This window comes from Poecile atricapillus, chromosome 9 (assembly GCF_030490865.1).
Source record: "Poecile atricapillus isolate bPoeAtr1 chromosome 9, bPoeAtr1.hap1, whole genome shotgun sequence".
In the NCBI taxonomy this organism is placed as follows: domain Eukaryota; kingdom Metazoa; phylum Chordata; class Aves; order Passeriformes; family Paridae; genus Poecile; species Poecile atricapillus.
The window spans coordinates 7,853,420-7,868,299 of NC_081257.1; the positions used below are offsets into that span (position 1 = coordinate 7,853,420).

Genomic DNA, 14,880 nt, shown 5'->3' on the forward strand with positions numbered 1-14,880 from the left:
AGGGCAGGGACTTCAGCACAGCTGAGCTGACAGGAGCAGCTTTGTGCTCATCACATCACTCCTCCAAACCAAAGGGACAAGCACAAACTGGCCAAGGGTCAGTGGGAAGGGTCTGCAACACCCCTGGCCTGCTTTCTGGTGCTCCTCGGGACTTGTTCCCAGTCCCATCCTCCCACTGGGTGATTTTCCCTGGCTTTACCAGTGACATCCCCCTGACAGCCCTGTGAAGCCCCCCCATATTCCCACTGCATTCCTGGCACTGTCCCACACTCTGGGAATCCCATTCCATCCATTTCAGCAGCTCATTTCTCTGCCCCTTCACCAGCCAGGCAGCAGTTTTTTTTTAAGGCCCATATTCTTGAAATAGTTACAGTGAGCAACTATTAACACAATTGTAAGCAATATTACAGCAGCTTTTATCTGCTGCCTCTATGGCAAATTAAATTAGCTTTTTTTTTTCTCCAAAGAGAACATTATGCAAGTTAAACTCTGTGTGCTCCTCCAGCTTTCACTGAACAGAACACAATTGTTTCAAAGAAAAGGGACAAGCAATACTTATTAGGTTATTTGCTACCCATTGTTTGACTTCTATGTATAGAAAAGAATTTATACAATGCCCTTTATAATGCAGTGATTTCCCTGGAATAGTTGCCTTTCAGTAGTAGGAAGTTGTTTTTTAATGCTTTTTGTCTCCTCCAACTTTCCGCTTCCACAAGTTTATTTATAACAATAATACTTTATACTCTCCCTGTAGACACTTTTTGGTGATAGTTATTACATAATTATGTCTTTTGGTCTTGTTAACACACTTGCCATGAACATTCTGAGAATGGCTGATGGATTTTACCATGTCCTTTCCTCAATGTATTTTTGCCATGACTTTGTGCTCACTGACTGAACAGATGCTGAGATGTTAATCACCTGTTTCTCACTGATTCACCCATCACAGTTACTAAATTTACCTGAAACCCTGTGGTATGAAGAGAGACAAAGTCTCCACCTCCCTGTTACCAAAGTTTCTCTGTGTTGTTATGATTTGTTCTCTTTATCAATCCCAACATTCCATGGAAGAAATGAAAATGGAAAAAAAGCAAGCAAAAAGCAGACATTACACAGAAAAGCAGAAACTTACACCCAACAATCTTCATCTCTGCATCAGAAACAAAGGGGAGAGAATAAAGGGAAAGGAACAGGAGAGAAGCCAGGAAATTAAGACAAGGAGAGAGAAAAAAGAGAAAGAAACGTCACTCACAAGTTGGAGATGAAGCATGCACTTTTCATCAGAGGATCAAAGGAAAAGACAGAATACTTATCAGCACATGGGCAAGGGGAGGGATGTCCTTGGGGGACTGACAAACACCAAGCCTGTGCAACAGATTTCTGCTCAGCAAGTCCTGCACAAAGCCCAGCTGCAATCCCCAAGGAGCTGCACAGGTCTCTCTGCTCTCAGCTCGGGGAAAGGTAAAATTGGCAGGATCAGATGCATGGCCTTAAACTCAGGAGCAATTTAGAAAAGATATGGAAAAAAACCCCAAACCACAAATGAATAAAACCCCACCATAACTTCATCAGGAGGCTGGTTTGACCGAATTCCCTTTGATTTTGCCAAGAAAAGATATCTGAAGTCTTTATGATGCTCTTGTCAGATTACGGCACAGTAGGAAACAAAGAACATTTTATCTTTAAAAAAGAAGGCAGGAAGAGTTGTTTTGTATAATATTAAGCTTGTTCTGCATAACCATGCAAGATACAAACCCATAAAGACCAGTTTCACTTTGTTTCTTAATGATGACCAGCTACCACTGATGTTGCTCCTATCTGAGGGACAGAAAAAGAGTGCTTGATACAGGGAGCTAATGCTACAGTCTAGAACACAAAAAGGGATAGGAAAACAGTAATGAGACACAGCTACAGAATTTTAATAGTTAAGATGTGCACGTGTGAAAGGATTTCCTGTTAAAAAAGAAAATGAAAACGTTCAAACCTATGAGAAATATAATTAAGTTGAAATGCTAGAGCTATTTACTTTTTTAAAAATAGATTTCTTGGTTCAGCAGAATGATCACTGCTTTTTAAAAAGTACCAGGTGACATAACCTTTATTAATTGATTCATAAAAAACATTTTCAAGCCACACTGTCCTGAAAAATCTGTACCACTTGCAAAATACAAGCCATGAACTTTCTGTGCTGTTTTCTAGAAGAGGAAACCCTGTGTTTAATGACAAACAGTTCTGAAGCAAAGCAAGGAAGAGATGGTTTGACAAAGACTATTAAAGCAGCAGACATGGCTGAGGACTGCTAATATGTGTGACAGGCTTCAGTCTTTGGTTGGGGTTTTTTTGATTCTTTTTTTTGGTCATGTGTGTCCCCAGTGAATTATTTTTCAACTTTAGACAATACTCATAAAGCTAGGGAATGTTCGATCCTGGCTGTAGAAATATAAGCACAAAGTCAATGGATAGACATTCCTTGTTCATGTAGCTGGGCCAATCCACCTCAAAGGTAGCACAAGCCAAATGTTCTGTCCTGGATGTCAGGCAAACTCCACCCCCAACTGGATCTGCTGTTTTAAAAGCAAACAATAGGCAAATATCTGCTGTCACTTGAGTATGTCAAACATACTTTGATTTCCAAAAAAAACCTTGATTAGTAATTAATGAACACTGTTTGCTGCATCAGTGGAGTTCCACTACATTTCAATCTCTTCATTTTCCATAGATTTCATTAATCTGGAGAATACCCAAGACAGTGAAAGCCGTATTTTTGGAGCCCCATTCGTGACTATCCCTCTCTTCACAGAGAGCAGAGCTCCTCTCTACTCTGGCAATGTCCTCATTTATAACTACAGTGAAAGTTCATTTACACTTCCTCAACTGCTTTGCTCTTCTTACTTGGTGCTTACAGACACATACAAACTGCCTTCCCTCACAAATAGAACCATTATTCTTACAATGCCTAAAGCTTTCCATCTAAACTCAATATATGAAAACCTCTTGTAGCACACCTGGAATCAAGGAGAAGTTCTGTGCCCAGATCCTCTAGAGAGGCAGGATATCATCTTAAAACCCCAGTGTCTTCTCCAAAAAGAACTGTGGTTCTCACAAAGAGAATCTGGAAATGGATTAGCTGCAATGAACGGAGAATTTTAAAAGCTTAGGGCAGTACTTTTTGAATGAGCACTGCTGTTGCTCAAGCCTTGGCCCAAAGCAGCAAATACAGGGGACCCACTGTGCACTTCACAGAGGGACCAGGGCCCAGAAAAACAAAAAAAAATTGCTCAGGGGAACACTGAGGACACAAAGCTGCTCCTTCAGTAGCCTGAAGCACCTGAGGTACAGCTTTATCCACAGAAATGGAGGATCAAGCAGTTCTTGCAGGAGAATCAATTCCCTTGCACAGGTGTGTAAATGTGACACATCCAGCTGTGATCTCAATTAAAGCACATCACCTTGCAGCTGCTGTGTCTGTACATCAGCCTGAAATAATTCATCTTTTCTCTGTTTGAGTGCTTTGGGTTATGCCTGAAACTGCTATAAGATCATTGAGAACCAAAATTCATAATTTGCTTTATAGCCCACATCCTCTGCTGCTCTGTTACCACCATTTTCAAGCTCATTAGTAAATATACACATGTTGTTCTAAATCTTTTGACTCTTTAGCTTCTAGAAATGCTTCCCACCTACTCCCTATTGCATTGTGGTTTCTGAAGAGCTTCCATAATGAGGCTACAACTACTTCTGGTACTGATGTCTCACTGCAGCCTTTTGAGTAATAAAATCTGATACTTTTCCCATTATGCTTTCACCAAATCTCCCATGTCTGTAAAGTCATCTGTGGGCTTGCTCGTCACAGCAATAGTAATAGTTCAAATGCTACTAATTAGCAAACCCATTTCTTATCAAAAGTCAAGCCACTGGAACACCAGGTTTTATGTGGTTGCATGACTGCCCACATTCTGGGTTCTTCTCTTAAATGAACTCTTGGCTATGCTGGGGCTGTCAAGCCAAGAAGATTCTCCAGCTGCTGCTCCAGAGGTGAGGAGCAGAGGAAGCACAGCAGGGCTGCAGCCAAGACATTGCATGGACCAGCTGCTCTGAGAGGCCACAGGGAAAATCTGACCAGGTCTGCACCTTCTCTGCTTCTCATTACAAAAGGATCACACAAACTCAAAAACATCAAGGTTGCAAAGTGAAAACTCATTTTTTCCAGGATTTGGTTTGTTGGGAAGAAGAAATTTCATGCATTTAAAAAGAAATGTCTCTATGTTGAGTGAACAAGAGGGATATTAACTGGCAAGGGGTTATCAGTTAATGGGGAATATCAGCAATCTTTCCAGATCCCCTTCTGTCCACGTGATTTTAACACCTTCTATCACTGCAATGTCTGTTCCTGACAATGTTTTAGCATTTGCCTCCCCAAATCTGGCATTTCCTGATAAATAAGACAACTCTGTTACAAATCTTACTCAAGTAAAGTGCCCATCCCAGCTGCACTTGACTGGGAGAGTAAGAGAAAATAATGACCAATATTTTCAGCCTGGAGCTGCTCTTTTTACCTGGCATTATGACATCAGGAAATCCCAGCTTCCTGGTGACAGAAACGCCTCTGTTAAAGATCATGGGGTTTTCCCTTCGGATCTGCTCCATGTCACCACGAAGAAGCTGAAGAGATATTATAAGTCCTGGAAAACAAAACCAAACAAAGAGGTTCATTATTTCTGATCTAAGAATTTGATTCTGTGTGTACAAAGCATACAGGTAAACTAATGTTTTGCTCCACAGTTAATTTAATACAAGACATAAACACAGAGTTCTTTTCTCCCTTGGAGTAATTGAAAATTGAAATGGAGGAAACAAAACTGTTATAAGGGATCAGTTAAGAGCACAGAATTATATTAAAATACAACTCATAACAACCAGAATACTTAATTTTGAAGACATGTCCCAGGATACAGAAAATACTTCCATTATTTCTATTCCTCACATGCAGCAGGTTACAGCACACGTATGAGCAATGCCACGTCTGTCTGAGGGACCACCAACCACACAAGGCTCTGGAACATCTCTAAAATGCCTTTAATCCTGCTTTATACCATGAAGAAAACTTAAATCTCAAAGTGGACCTTTTCCACTCTTTTCTTTAACTGCTTCATAGAGGGATGTTGATTTTAATGAAATTCCCAGCAGTTCCTCAACATGTTTCAGGAGTGCAAACTGGCTAAACTGACTTCAGCAACCAGCCCTGTTGTTCAGTGTATCATCTGAACAGCTGGACTAGGAATAATTACACACTTAATCTCAGTCCAGATGTTTTCTCTACTTGCTTTTAATTTACAGCATAGGAGAGTGTACTGGTAAAATTATGAAGTCCAGCATCACCATACAAAAAAATACCAGGATTAAGCTCTGCCATTCAATCCCAGCCTCACCTGCTGAGCACACACTACCAGCTCCACATATCCATGAGAATTACCTGCACAGAGCAAATTTCCACATTCTTTATCTCCTTAAGTGTCACTTGTCAAGAGCTCTTCCTGTCATTTGTGTTCACTGCTCAGAACAACACACACCAAACCAAGCCCTGCCTTGGATGCACATTTTTGCATGAGCCATTCAAAGTCCTGCTCTTTCCTAAGAGAAATTAGGCTTTGTGACCAATATTTAGTCACCATTTTCTGACAAGTTACCAGGGGAACACAACCAGGAGTATTGTGTACCTCCCACCCACTTCCTGCCTTCTCCCCTTGAAGTCATTTTCAAGCCTGTTATTTGGCTTCAGCCAAATTTGGCAAATAAGTAGATACCCAGATTACATGAGGATTGTATAAATTTAATGAATACCCAGAGTTGGGATGAAAAAAATGAGCATAAAGCCCTAAAATGAAGGAAAAGAAAGGCCAACCAGCCAGCTGCCCAGTCAGCATGTATGTACTCAAAAGCTGCCAAAACATGGACATGCAACTGCCCAGCTGGGTAGGCAGGAGAGCTCTGCAGGGAAAACACAGGCTCTGAAACCATGGAAAAAATCCAAACCCTTTGAATACCATGTATGAGGATGTCTGTGTGTACAGAAGGTTTCCCAGCACACAAGAGACACATGTCCATTAGAAATCAGCCTTGGCTGGTTTTGCCACTTATATGAAAACTTGTTCATTTTATATCCTTGTTTGCTATTAAATACAAACCAATGAAAAAGAAAAAAAAGTTAAAAATTCCAGTGTAAAAAGACTGGAGCAAATTTGCAAGTTCAGACATGTTACTCAAGTTTTCAAAGTTATAAAGAATTTAGGAAGATCTTTTAATTATGACTAGTAGATAACTTTAACAGGAGGAGAAGCAGGGAATTAAATCAGCTTTACACACAGTAGAATCCCAAATCTGAAAATTGTTTTATTTGCTTATTGTTGTGCTTAATCTCTTCTATGGGAGCGTGCACTGCGTATTCCACTACAGTGTCTCAATATGCAAACAAGCAAAATTAAGACAAATTCAGTATTTGGACATCACCATGATTCAGGCACTTGGTAACGAATGCAGAGCTGGCTGTAATGAAGCTGAACTGTATCCTATCAGCTGCTTCATTTGGAATGGGAGAGCAGTGATATCTCTGAATTAGCAACTACAGACATCATTACATGAGGTAAACAGATAAGACAGGATTTACTTTCCCTATTTATCTGTCATTAGCTACGAAAGGAAAACCTCACATCTCAGTGAATTTCTCTGCTACAAATAATCAGCTGTTTCCTAAAGGAGATGTTCAGCTGTTCTGAGGAACAAGCTCAAGGAGATATTTACCATAGTTGGAGCTGGGGGCTGTGTATTTGGTGCTGGACTTGCGGATGATATTTTCATGGATCTGGCACCATTCGTTTTCATTGTTACACCTAAAATAAAAGAACATTAATTCAAGTTAAATGCTTTCTGTTGAACCATCTTAGAACACGACACTCAACCTTGCTGTAGAGATAATATGAAAGCTTGTAGGGTTTGGATGAATGAGAGAAATACCACATGACTCTTATTTTATTTTTACAAGTGGGAGGAAATAAGATATTCTCTAATAGTGATGTCCTTTCAATGGACACTTTGGAGCTGGTGGTGACTCTTCTGTCACCAAAGCCATTGTTCCACTCTTCAGATTATGACAGAATGAAGAAAGCTCTGGACACTCTAGCTGAATTCTGGCATGTAGAAAATAAGTGCTACACTTCTGTTCAAGATCCAAAGCACAACATGCAGGAATTGAAGTGCCACTGAGACAGGAACCAAGGAAACCAGCCCCACGTTCTGAGGCCACAGGCTACTGTCCCTCAGCCTGGGGAGAGAAAGGCAGAGAGCTGAAGTGACCCTCTTTATCAAGCTTTTACATGAAAGATGAGCCATTTCATCTTCTCTCATATGAAAAAAACGGCACCTTTACCACAAACAGTGCTATTGGTTAAAAAGGAAAGGAAAAGCAGTATGTTGCTCAAGACTAACTGCATTTTAAATACAGCTGTGCTTTATTTAAATCACAACACCAAGATTCAATGATTCCCCATGAAGTCAGCAATTTTTAACTCAGCAGCAGTAGTGAATCTCATTTCTCCTGAAAAGCAATTGAATTAAACAATTTAATTAAACTTCTGTCCTATTGACTCTTAAAGGTTAAAAAAAAAAAAAGCAAGCTAGTACTCCAAGCTTCAGCTCCTAGGAGTTTTAAGAAATAAATCACTTTGCAAAACTTCTCCAAGGATATTCACCGTTTTTTCCCCTTTTTTGCTTCCCCACAAGAGTACAACATGCCAGCACAGCCAGGGTAAGACACACACCAGCTCTTGGGAAGACAGTGGGGATGTTTTTGTTTGCTGCATTATGTTACTGAAGAACAGAAGGAATTCAAGCTATCTACAAGTAGGAGCTGGCAATTTCCTGCAGCTTCAGTCTTGCAAAACCATGTGCTGCCAAGAATGATGAGGTAACCCCCAAAGCCTGTGAGGGCAAAATTACTGACACCCCCAAATGTTCTTAGAACAGCAAAAGGAACAGAGACAATTTGGAACCAATGAAATATACAGAATATTTCAGTTTCTCTAGTGCCCTCCTCCTGTAAATATTATGTCCCTTCTGGGAAGACACTCCGGTTCCCACAGTCACACAAGGCAGATTAGCATGAAGTGACCTTGCAGAACTTCACAGGATGGTAAATTGACTGTATTTGCACTCCCCAAAACAATCCCTCAAAACCAAAACACAACAGAGCTAAGGCATTGATGGACAGTACAAACCCCCTGCCAGTAATTGTGGTGGTGTGTGCTAATTCAGCTCACTCATTAAGAAAAAAATTATCTTCACATTGTCAACACATTAAAAGTCATTTATCCTACTCCATATAATATTCTCCTAAAAGCAGAGAGAGAACCTATAGCACAATCTCTATGCCATCCTCCCTCCTCACAGTTACAAATAAATATCTAACCTGTGGTGATTTTTAAGCTGCTGTACCAGTCTCTGGAGTGGTTAGAATAGGTTTCAGCCTCCAATGACTTATGCCTGCAAATTAACCTGCAACCAAATTATCCCAAAATCAACTGGAAAGGCAGCTTAAAGCCAGCTTTGTTCCAAGTGCCAGTGGAAGCTGCACTTTGCATTTCCTGAGTGCCAGGAAGGAAGATCTCCCAGCTTGGACAGGCTGGCCTGGAAACACTTGCTTGGAATGTGTCTCCCTGTGTTCACATTTTACTTGTCCAAATAACCAAGTATATAAAAGAATCTATTTCTCCTTTAAATAAGAATTTTCTCCTGAGCCATCCATCACCTTTGAGGCTGGCTGGTTGTGCAGCAAATGCACATTTGGAATGTTTTCCATCCCACAGCAGCCCCCGGTGTCAGCAGCTGGGGACAGCAATGGGATGTGAACTCTTGTCCAGCTGGGCAAACAGCAACAATGGAACAGCAAAAGGGAAAGGCATTCAGGCATTAATGGGTAAGAATTTTAAGATCTAGAGCTGGAGAAAGAGGGGAAAAAAGATTAAAAGAAAATAGGACAGAAAAAAAGAAACAGAACAAGTGAATATGGAAGAGAAATGCATGAAGTTTTCAGAGGAATTGTAAGATGAACACAAAGAGTAATGTTCAATGAGAAAAAAATTTCATTAAAGATAAAAATTAATACAAAATATTAAGTCAAGTTATTTCTGAAAAAATGGACTGAGAATTTAACTTCCATCTCACTTTTAAATTATTTTACATATATATTATAAAGAATAATAAAAGTAAACCTTTATGCTTTTGCATAATGAGCTTATAACTACAGCTGTGGTACTCTATCCTCTTAGGGAGATTTTAATATGACTGTGGGATTAACAAAGAGGAAAATCACAGTTGTGAGAAAAAAAATATTTTTCAGACATAAATCTTTAACAATAATAAGACAAGCTGAGAAAGATTGGTGAAGTAAATTGATTTTTTTTTCCCCTTCCATAAGCATTCTCTCGTGTATTCAGCAGAAGTCTCCATTGACAGACCATGTATTTGTTTCAGCCTTTGTTAGGTTTACAGTCTCTCAATTTTTTTCCAGCTTCTCCCTGTGAGAAGGCTTTTCTAGATGCCTCATTTGTGGCAGCTGTAAGCTTTAGCCACATTGTGTATAAAATGAATGCTTTTTACTGCTCCTTGAAAAACACAGATACACCTCTCTCCTTATTTCATCTTTAAGATGTTTCAGAGTTGGCCTGAGGCATTTTAACAATAATCAAAATGAGAGCAGCAGGTAAGAAAATCAGTTCAGGGCTGTTTAAGCACTCATATTCAATTTTAAACTTGCAAAGGACAAAACCCTGTCATTTCAATTGTAGCCTACGAACACGAAAAGGCAGGTTAACTAAAGCAGTGTGCAAAGAGAAGATGCAGGAGACAAACCTGTGAAAACTCTGTCATGAAAGACCAGCAGCTATCAAAGCTGCAAGGGGATGAGCTGGTGCCTCTCAGATATATCCATGTTCCCTCCTGAATATTTCTGCTGGAGGTTTACACAGAACACTGCAAACAGCAGCAACATAAAAGAATGATGTACAAGCCTTAAAACAGCCCAGGAGAGTGATAATAGTGATAAAGAATTACAAACATCTGATTACAGAGCTGAATTCAGCCAGGGGCTCTCCCTGCCCACGTGAGGAATGACTGCTGCAAATCTGCTGAGGAATTTGGGCAAAAACTGTTTGGGTCTGGGTGCTGTGAAGGGAATCCATGTTATCAAAACACTGCAGATTAGCAGGAAGAAAGGGGAAGCTCTGTATCCTGTGATTTTTATTTCATCACTGTATGAAGACTGTGGGTTGCTCTAAAGGGCTGTGTGACTCCACTTGTCACTGACAAAGTCCACTGTTCCAACAAGTTTTTTCTGTTCTATTTTTCAGAAGCTAAAGAGGCATTAAACAGGCAACAAATCAGAAATCTAATAATCAGAATGTTCCATTTCTGTAAACATTCAAAATGTTGCAGTTGCAATACATTAACCATATCTACAAAGCCAGTAGAACTATATAGTCAAAACCCGCTGGTCTGAGATAAGCTGAAACTGAATGTGACAAAAGGCCAAGACTGGCCAGATTCTAAAGACAGAGAGAAGAAAGATGACCATTTTCTTCCCTATAATTTGACATTTTTGCTACAATTTTCATAACTTTTGGCAAAGGAAGAATGAAAGAGCTGACTCTGAGAGACTTTTGTTAGGACTTAAGAGATTTCTAATTTATGAAGAGACATCCAAGAATCTTCAGTGAACAGTAAAAGACATTTTTTCATTTAGTTTCCCTTGAAGGTCACATTTTCTGCTGCTGAATGCACTTCTCAAAGAATGACAAAGTTCCATAACCCACCAAATTATCTTATTGCTCTGAATAGTGGCCACAGACCACAAAGCAGTGTCAGCTGTGCCTCAGCCCATCTGCAAAGCAGATCTTGCCAGTATTTATCCTCACTGACAAGGGATTTAAATATTCCCTGCAGTCTCCAGACAGTTTGTCTGTGGCTTCTTTATTACAACTGTGAGACCACATTTCATAATAAGAATTTGTTAGTTCAAAGTTCAAAATCACAAATAACTGAAGACAGATTCCTGCTCAAAAAATGTTGATTCCTTTTGAGAATTTTGGTCACACGCTGTCGACTTCAGTTGTTTTCTACTTCTTTTGTTGGTTACCATGAGTAGTAAGGAATAGCAGATGAGGCATGAGTTATTATTCCCTCCATCAGATGAAATGCAGAACATTTCTTTGAGTTTGAGCTCAGCAGATTTTAAATAATTCACATTAATAAAAGAGCAGCTTTGCAAGTCACATAGATTTGGGCAATATTCAATAACTTCTGAAGCATTTCATACACCTGAAACATCTGTGGATAATATTCATTAGTTTCTGTGAGCTGCTGGAATAATAAAGAAGCAAAAAACTTGCTTCTAGGAGCTACTCACGTGTAAACTTTGAGCACAAAATCCTTCTCTTCCTTGATTTCAGAGATGGACTGGAGCACATCCATGATGCTCAGCACTGCGCAGCCGTAGGGGCGCCGATAGTGCAAATGTGGGGGGCCTTTCTTGGAGTCATTCAGCAACATGCGGCCTAAAAGGAAGGGAATTCAAACATCAGGGATGGACATGCAGCCACATCGTGCCTGCTGTGATCATGACCCCACTGAACACACACCCAGGACACTGCAGCTCCAGGCTCAGACTCCTGCCTGGCTCTGGTGCCAGCCCAGGGATGCTGAGCAGAACTGGCACAGCCACAGGGCTGCCTCTGCGAGATCCCCCTCTCCAGGAGCCTGGGGGGCAGGTCTGGGAGGGGGCACAGCCAGGAGAGCTGACCCACACTGGCCAAAGGGATGTCCCACACCACATGACAATAAAAGGAGAAGGAGTGGGGACATTTGTCTCTGCGAGGTTTGGCTCTATACAGACTGAGGCCTGGCTTCCTGGGAAGTGGCTGCACATCAACAGCTGACAGAGTAGAGAATGAATCTTTTGTTTTCCTTTGCTTCTGCTCATGGCCTTTGCTTTATCAGACTGCCTTTATCTTCACCCACTAATTTCCTTCCATCTCATTTCCCCCCACCCCCATCCTGCTGATGAGAGGAGTGACAGAAAGACTTGGAGGGCTCCTGGTGTCCACCTGGGGTCAACCCACCACAGCTTTTCACTCCCATACTTTTCAAACCCAGAGGTCCATTTGAAACCACAGCTCACTCAGCCAAAAACAGTCAAGGGCAAAGTGAAAAGCGTCATGTCTGGCCAGCTTTGATTTGCAGCTCCATGACACATATTTGCATCCAGCTGGGCTGACTACAAATCATCTGTAGATGAGCCAAGAATATGGCTTGTACTCACCAGTCTGACCCACACAGAGATTCACTGTGCTCCTTCCTTAGAGTGCACTACTTGCACAAATTCTCATTCAATTACTTTAAGGGAATGTATTATATATTGTACATAATATATGTACAATATATTACATAATATGTAATATTATATATTGTTTGTTTCTCATGTTTGGATGGATCCTTCTTGGAGCACAGGAAGGAGAATTCTGAGGTACAAAGCTGCTCAGTGGTTAACTTCCTATTACTGAGACAGCTTTTAAATAGAGCCAAGGATGTCAAGGCCAGAAAAATCCCTGTGATAATCAATGTGAACTTGTAACATTACACATAATAATTTGTGCAGCCCTTGCATCAAGGTTAATACAGCATCTTTCTACAAGCTTCATTCATCACCTCAAGTGATAACAGAGCAATTCTGACGTGTAGGCAATTATGACATGGGAAGTTAGATAATGAAACCCCGACCTCTCTGACACACTTGTGGCTCTGAAGGCACATTGTCATTCCCAGGACAACACACAAAGCTCTGTTTAGAGCTGCTGTGCTTCAGAAAAGGTGTCTGTGGCTGGTAATGAGTGTGAGCAGTGACTGGACTGGCAACAGGCTTAAAAACCCTTTCCTTGCAAACACTGCCTGGCCATTCTTCAGTCACCTGAAAACCTGAAACACACAAATGGCACTGCACTACTCACTTGTTTACAGTAATACAGCTGAGGAATCTGTCTCTCCTGCTCCTACTGTTAACATTTTAGGCCTAGTATTTAGAATAAATTGACACAGGTAAAATATGTACTTGCACCACAGACTCCTACAGCAGCAAACAAATCTTGATATTTATTTGTCTAACAGCCTCTGATTTATTTGATGTGGATGGTCAGACATGCTGATGTCCTGCCCTGTAACCCATCTATATCACCAGTAAAAGGATCTCATTTGAAATTTTTAAACAATAAACAAAAAGCCTTCTTAGTTTGTCCCTCTCCTGTAGATGCAGCATTTAATCGAAAATTTTTGATTGTTTCATACTCAGAAAAACAAAATCACCGTTAAATAGTCATCAGTAACTTTCCAACACTTGGCTCCATATGGTGTGAATGTCAGTCTATGACTGAGTTTTCTAAATGTATAAATCATCATAAAGTCAGCTAATTAAAGCATACATTTAAAAATAAGTGCACTGTTTATTACATATATTTCAAGCACTAAATCATACTGTACCTATTCGGATTACATGAGCAACTATGTACAAATCCCTCTTCATGTCCTTGCTGCTGAGATCCTGAAAGATTGGAAAAAAGAGAGACATTCCAACATAAGTGCCTGCAACTATATATGTGGATGAAAACTCTCAAGTCCCATGTTACTGAAAAGCAGGTCAAGACTTTTAAAAATGAGCTTCAAGAAAAACCAAACAGGAAAAGGAGAACCTACAGAAGAACAAAAGGAAAGTTGAAGTTAATGAAGACAAGTAAGTGCTATTAACTGAGAAAAATTTAAAAATAAGGAAATGAATTTAAAAAATACATATAGGACACTTTTCAATAATTCATTACCGCAGCATTTTTGCATTCATGTGTCAGAAGCTTAATTGCAATTTCCTTGGTATGTTGTAGTTTTCATTGATAACTTCATAAACAAACAGCAACTTCTGAGACATTCCTCCATTTTTATTTTTATTTTTATTTTTTTTTTAGTTACAGATAAGGTCTAAGAAGAAGTTCTTCCTAAAATCCAGTTTTCCCTATGCCACTCACCTCCCAGACAAGGCTTTCAACAGATATTTACTGGAAGAATATTCATCCCTCTTTTAGACTGATGCAAAAAGGCTCCTCGTGCTCTACAGCAACAGCTGCTGCCTCTTTCTCTGCTAAGTGCTGTCATCTCACTGTCAGGTACTACTTACACAAAAATTAACTGCAACAGTCCCTGATTCACATAAAATCTCGTGGTTTTCTTTATAAAGCTCCTCAACTACAAGGTATTATAATCACTGCAAAAGGAAATAATGCTATTTTTATATAAAGAGGGGAGGAAATTTAAACTGTGGACATCTAAAATCTGTCATTCCTAATCTGAACCCATTTAGAATTAAAACCTGCATTTTGCTGAAAGCTAAAACATGAACCTTAAATCACACAGGGAATTTCTTTCCCATGTAACTTGAGAAACCAAACCTCAACCAGTGAGATTGTGATGGCAATCACAACTCCAGATTATGGTGCCACACAGCACAATAAAAGCTGGCACAGTGACTCAGAGCTAGGCATAAAGGGAATTTATCCTAAGGAGCAGTTTCAATCCCTTCCCAATTGTGTTATATTGCTAAATTACAGCAGGCAAGTAATACATTCCTGGCTGTGCTTCCTTGCTCTCTAACAGCAGCTCTGTATTTCCCAGGGCAGCATATGCAGGGAGCTGCAGAGCCACTGTTTGGGATGCTGCTACCCAGCAGATCTGTCTCTCCAGACCAAAAAAATGAAGCTACATAAAGCATCCTTAGCATTTCCTCCTCAGGCTCGA

General features: G+C 40.2%; 1 protein-coding gene across 1 annotated transcript in view; it reads right to left on the reverse strand.

Moving 5' to 3' along the window:
• Window positions 1–14,880, reverse strand: part of DOCK3 (dedicator of cytokinesis 3) — a 183,324-nt gene that overhangs the window by 73,076 nt on the left and 95,368 nt on the right. The window contains exons 11-15 of the mRNA XM_058845181.1: window positions 13,579–13,639; window positions 11,456–11,603; window positions 6,799–6,887; window positions 4,557–4,682; window positions 1,133–1,150 (exon numbers count right to left, since the gene is read on the reverse strand). Coding sequence (XP_058701164.1) covers window positions 1,133–1,150; window positions 4,557–4,682; window positions 6,799–6,887; window positions 11,456–11,603; window positions 13,579–13,639 — 442 coding nt within the window. The remainder of the gene's footprint in view (window positions 1–1,132; window positions 1,151–4,556; window positions 4,683–6,798; window positions 6,888–11,455; window positions 11,604–13,578; window positions 13,640–14,880) is intronic.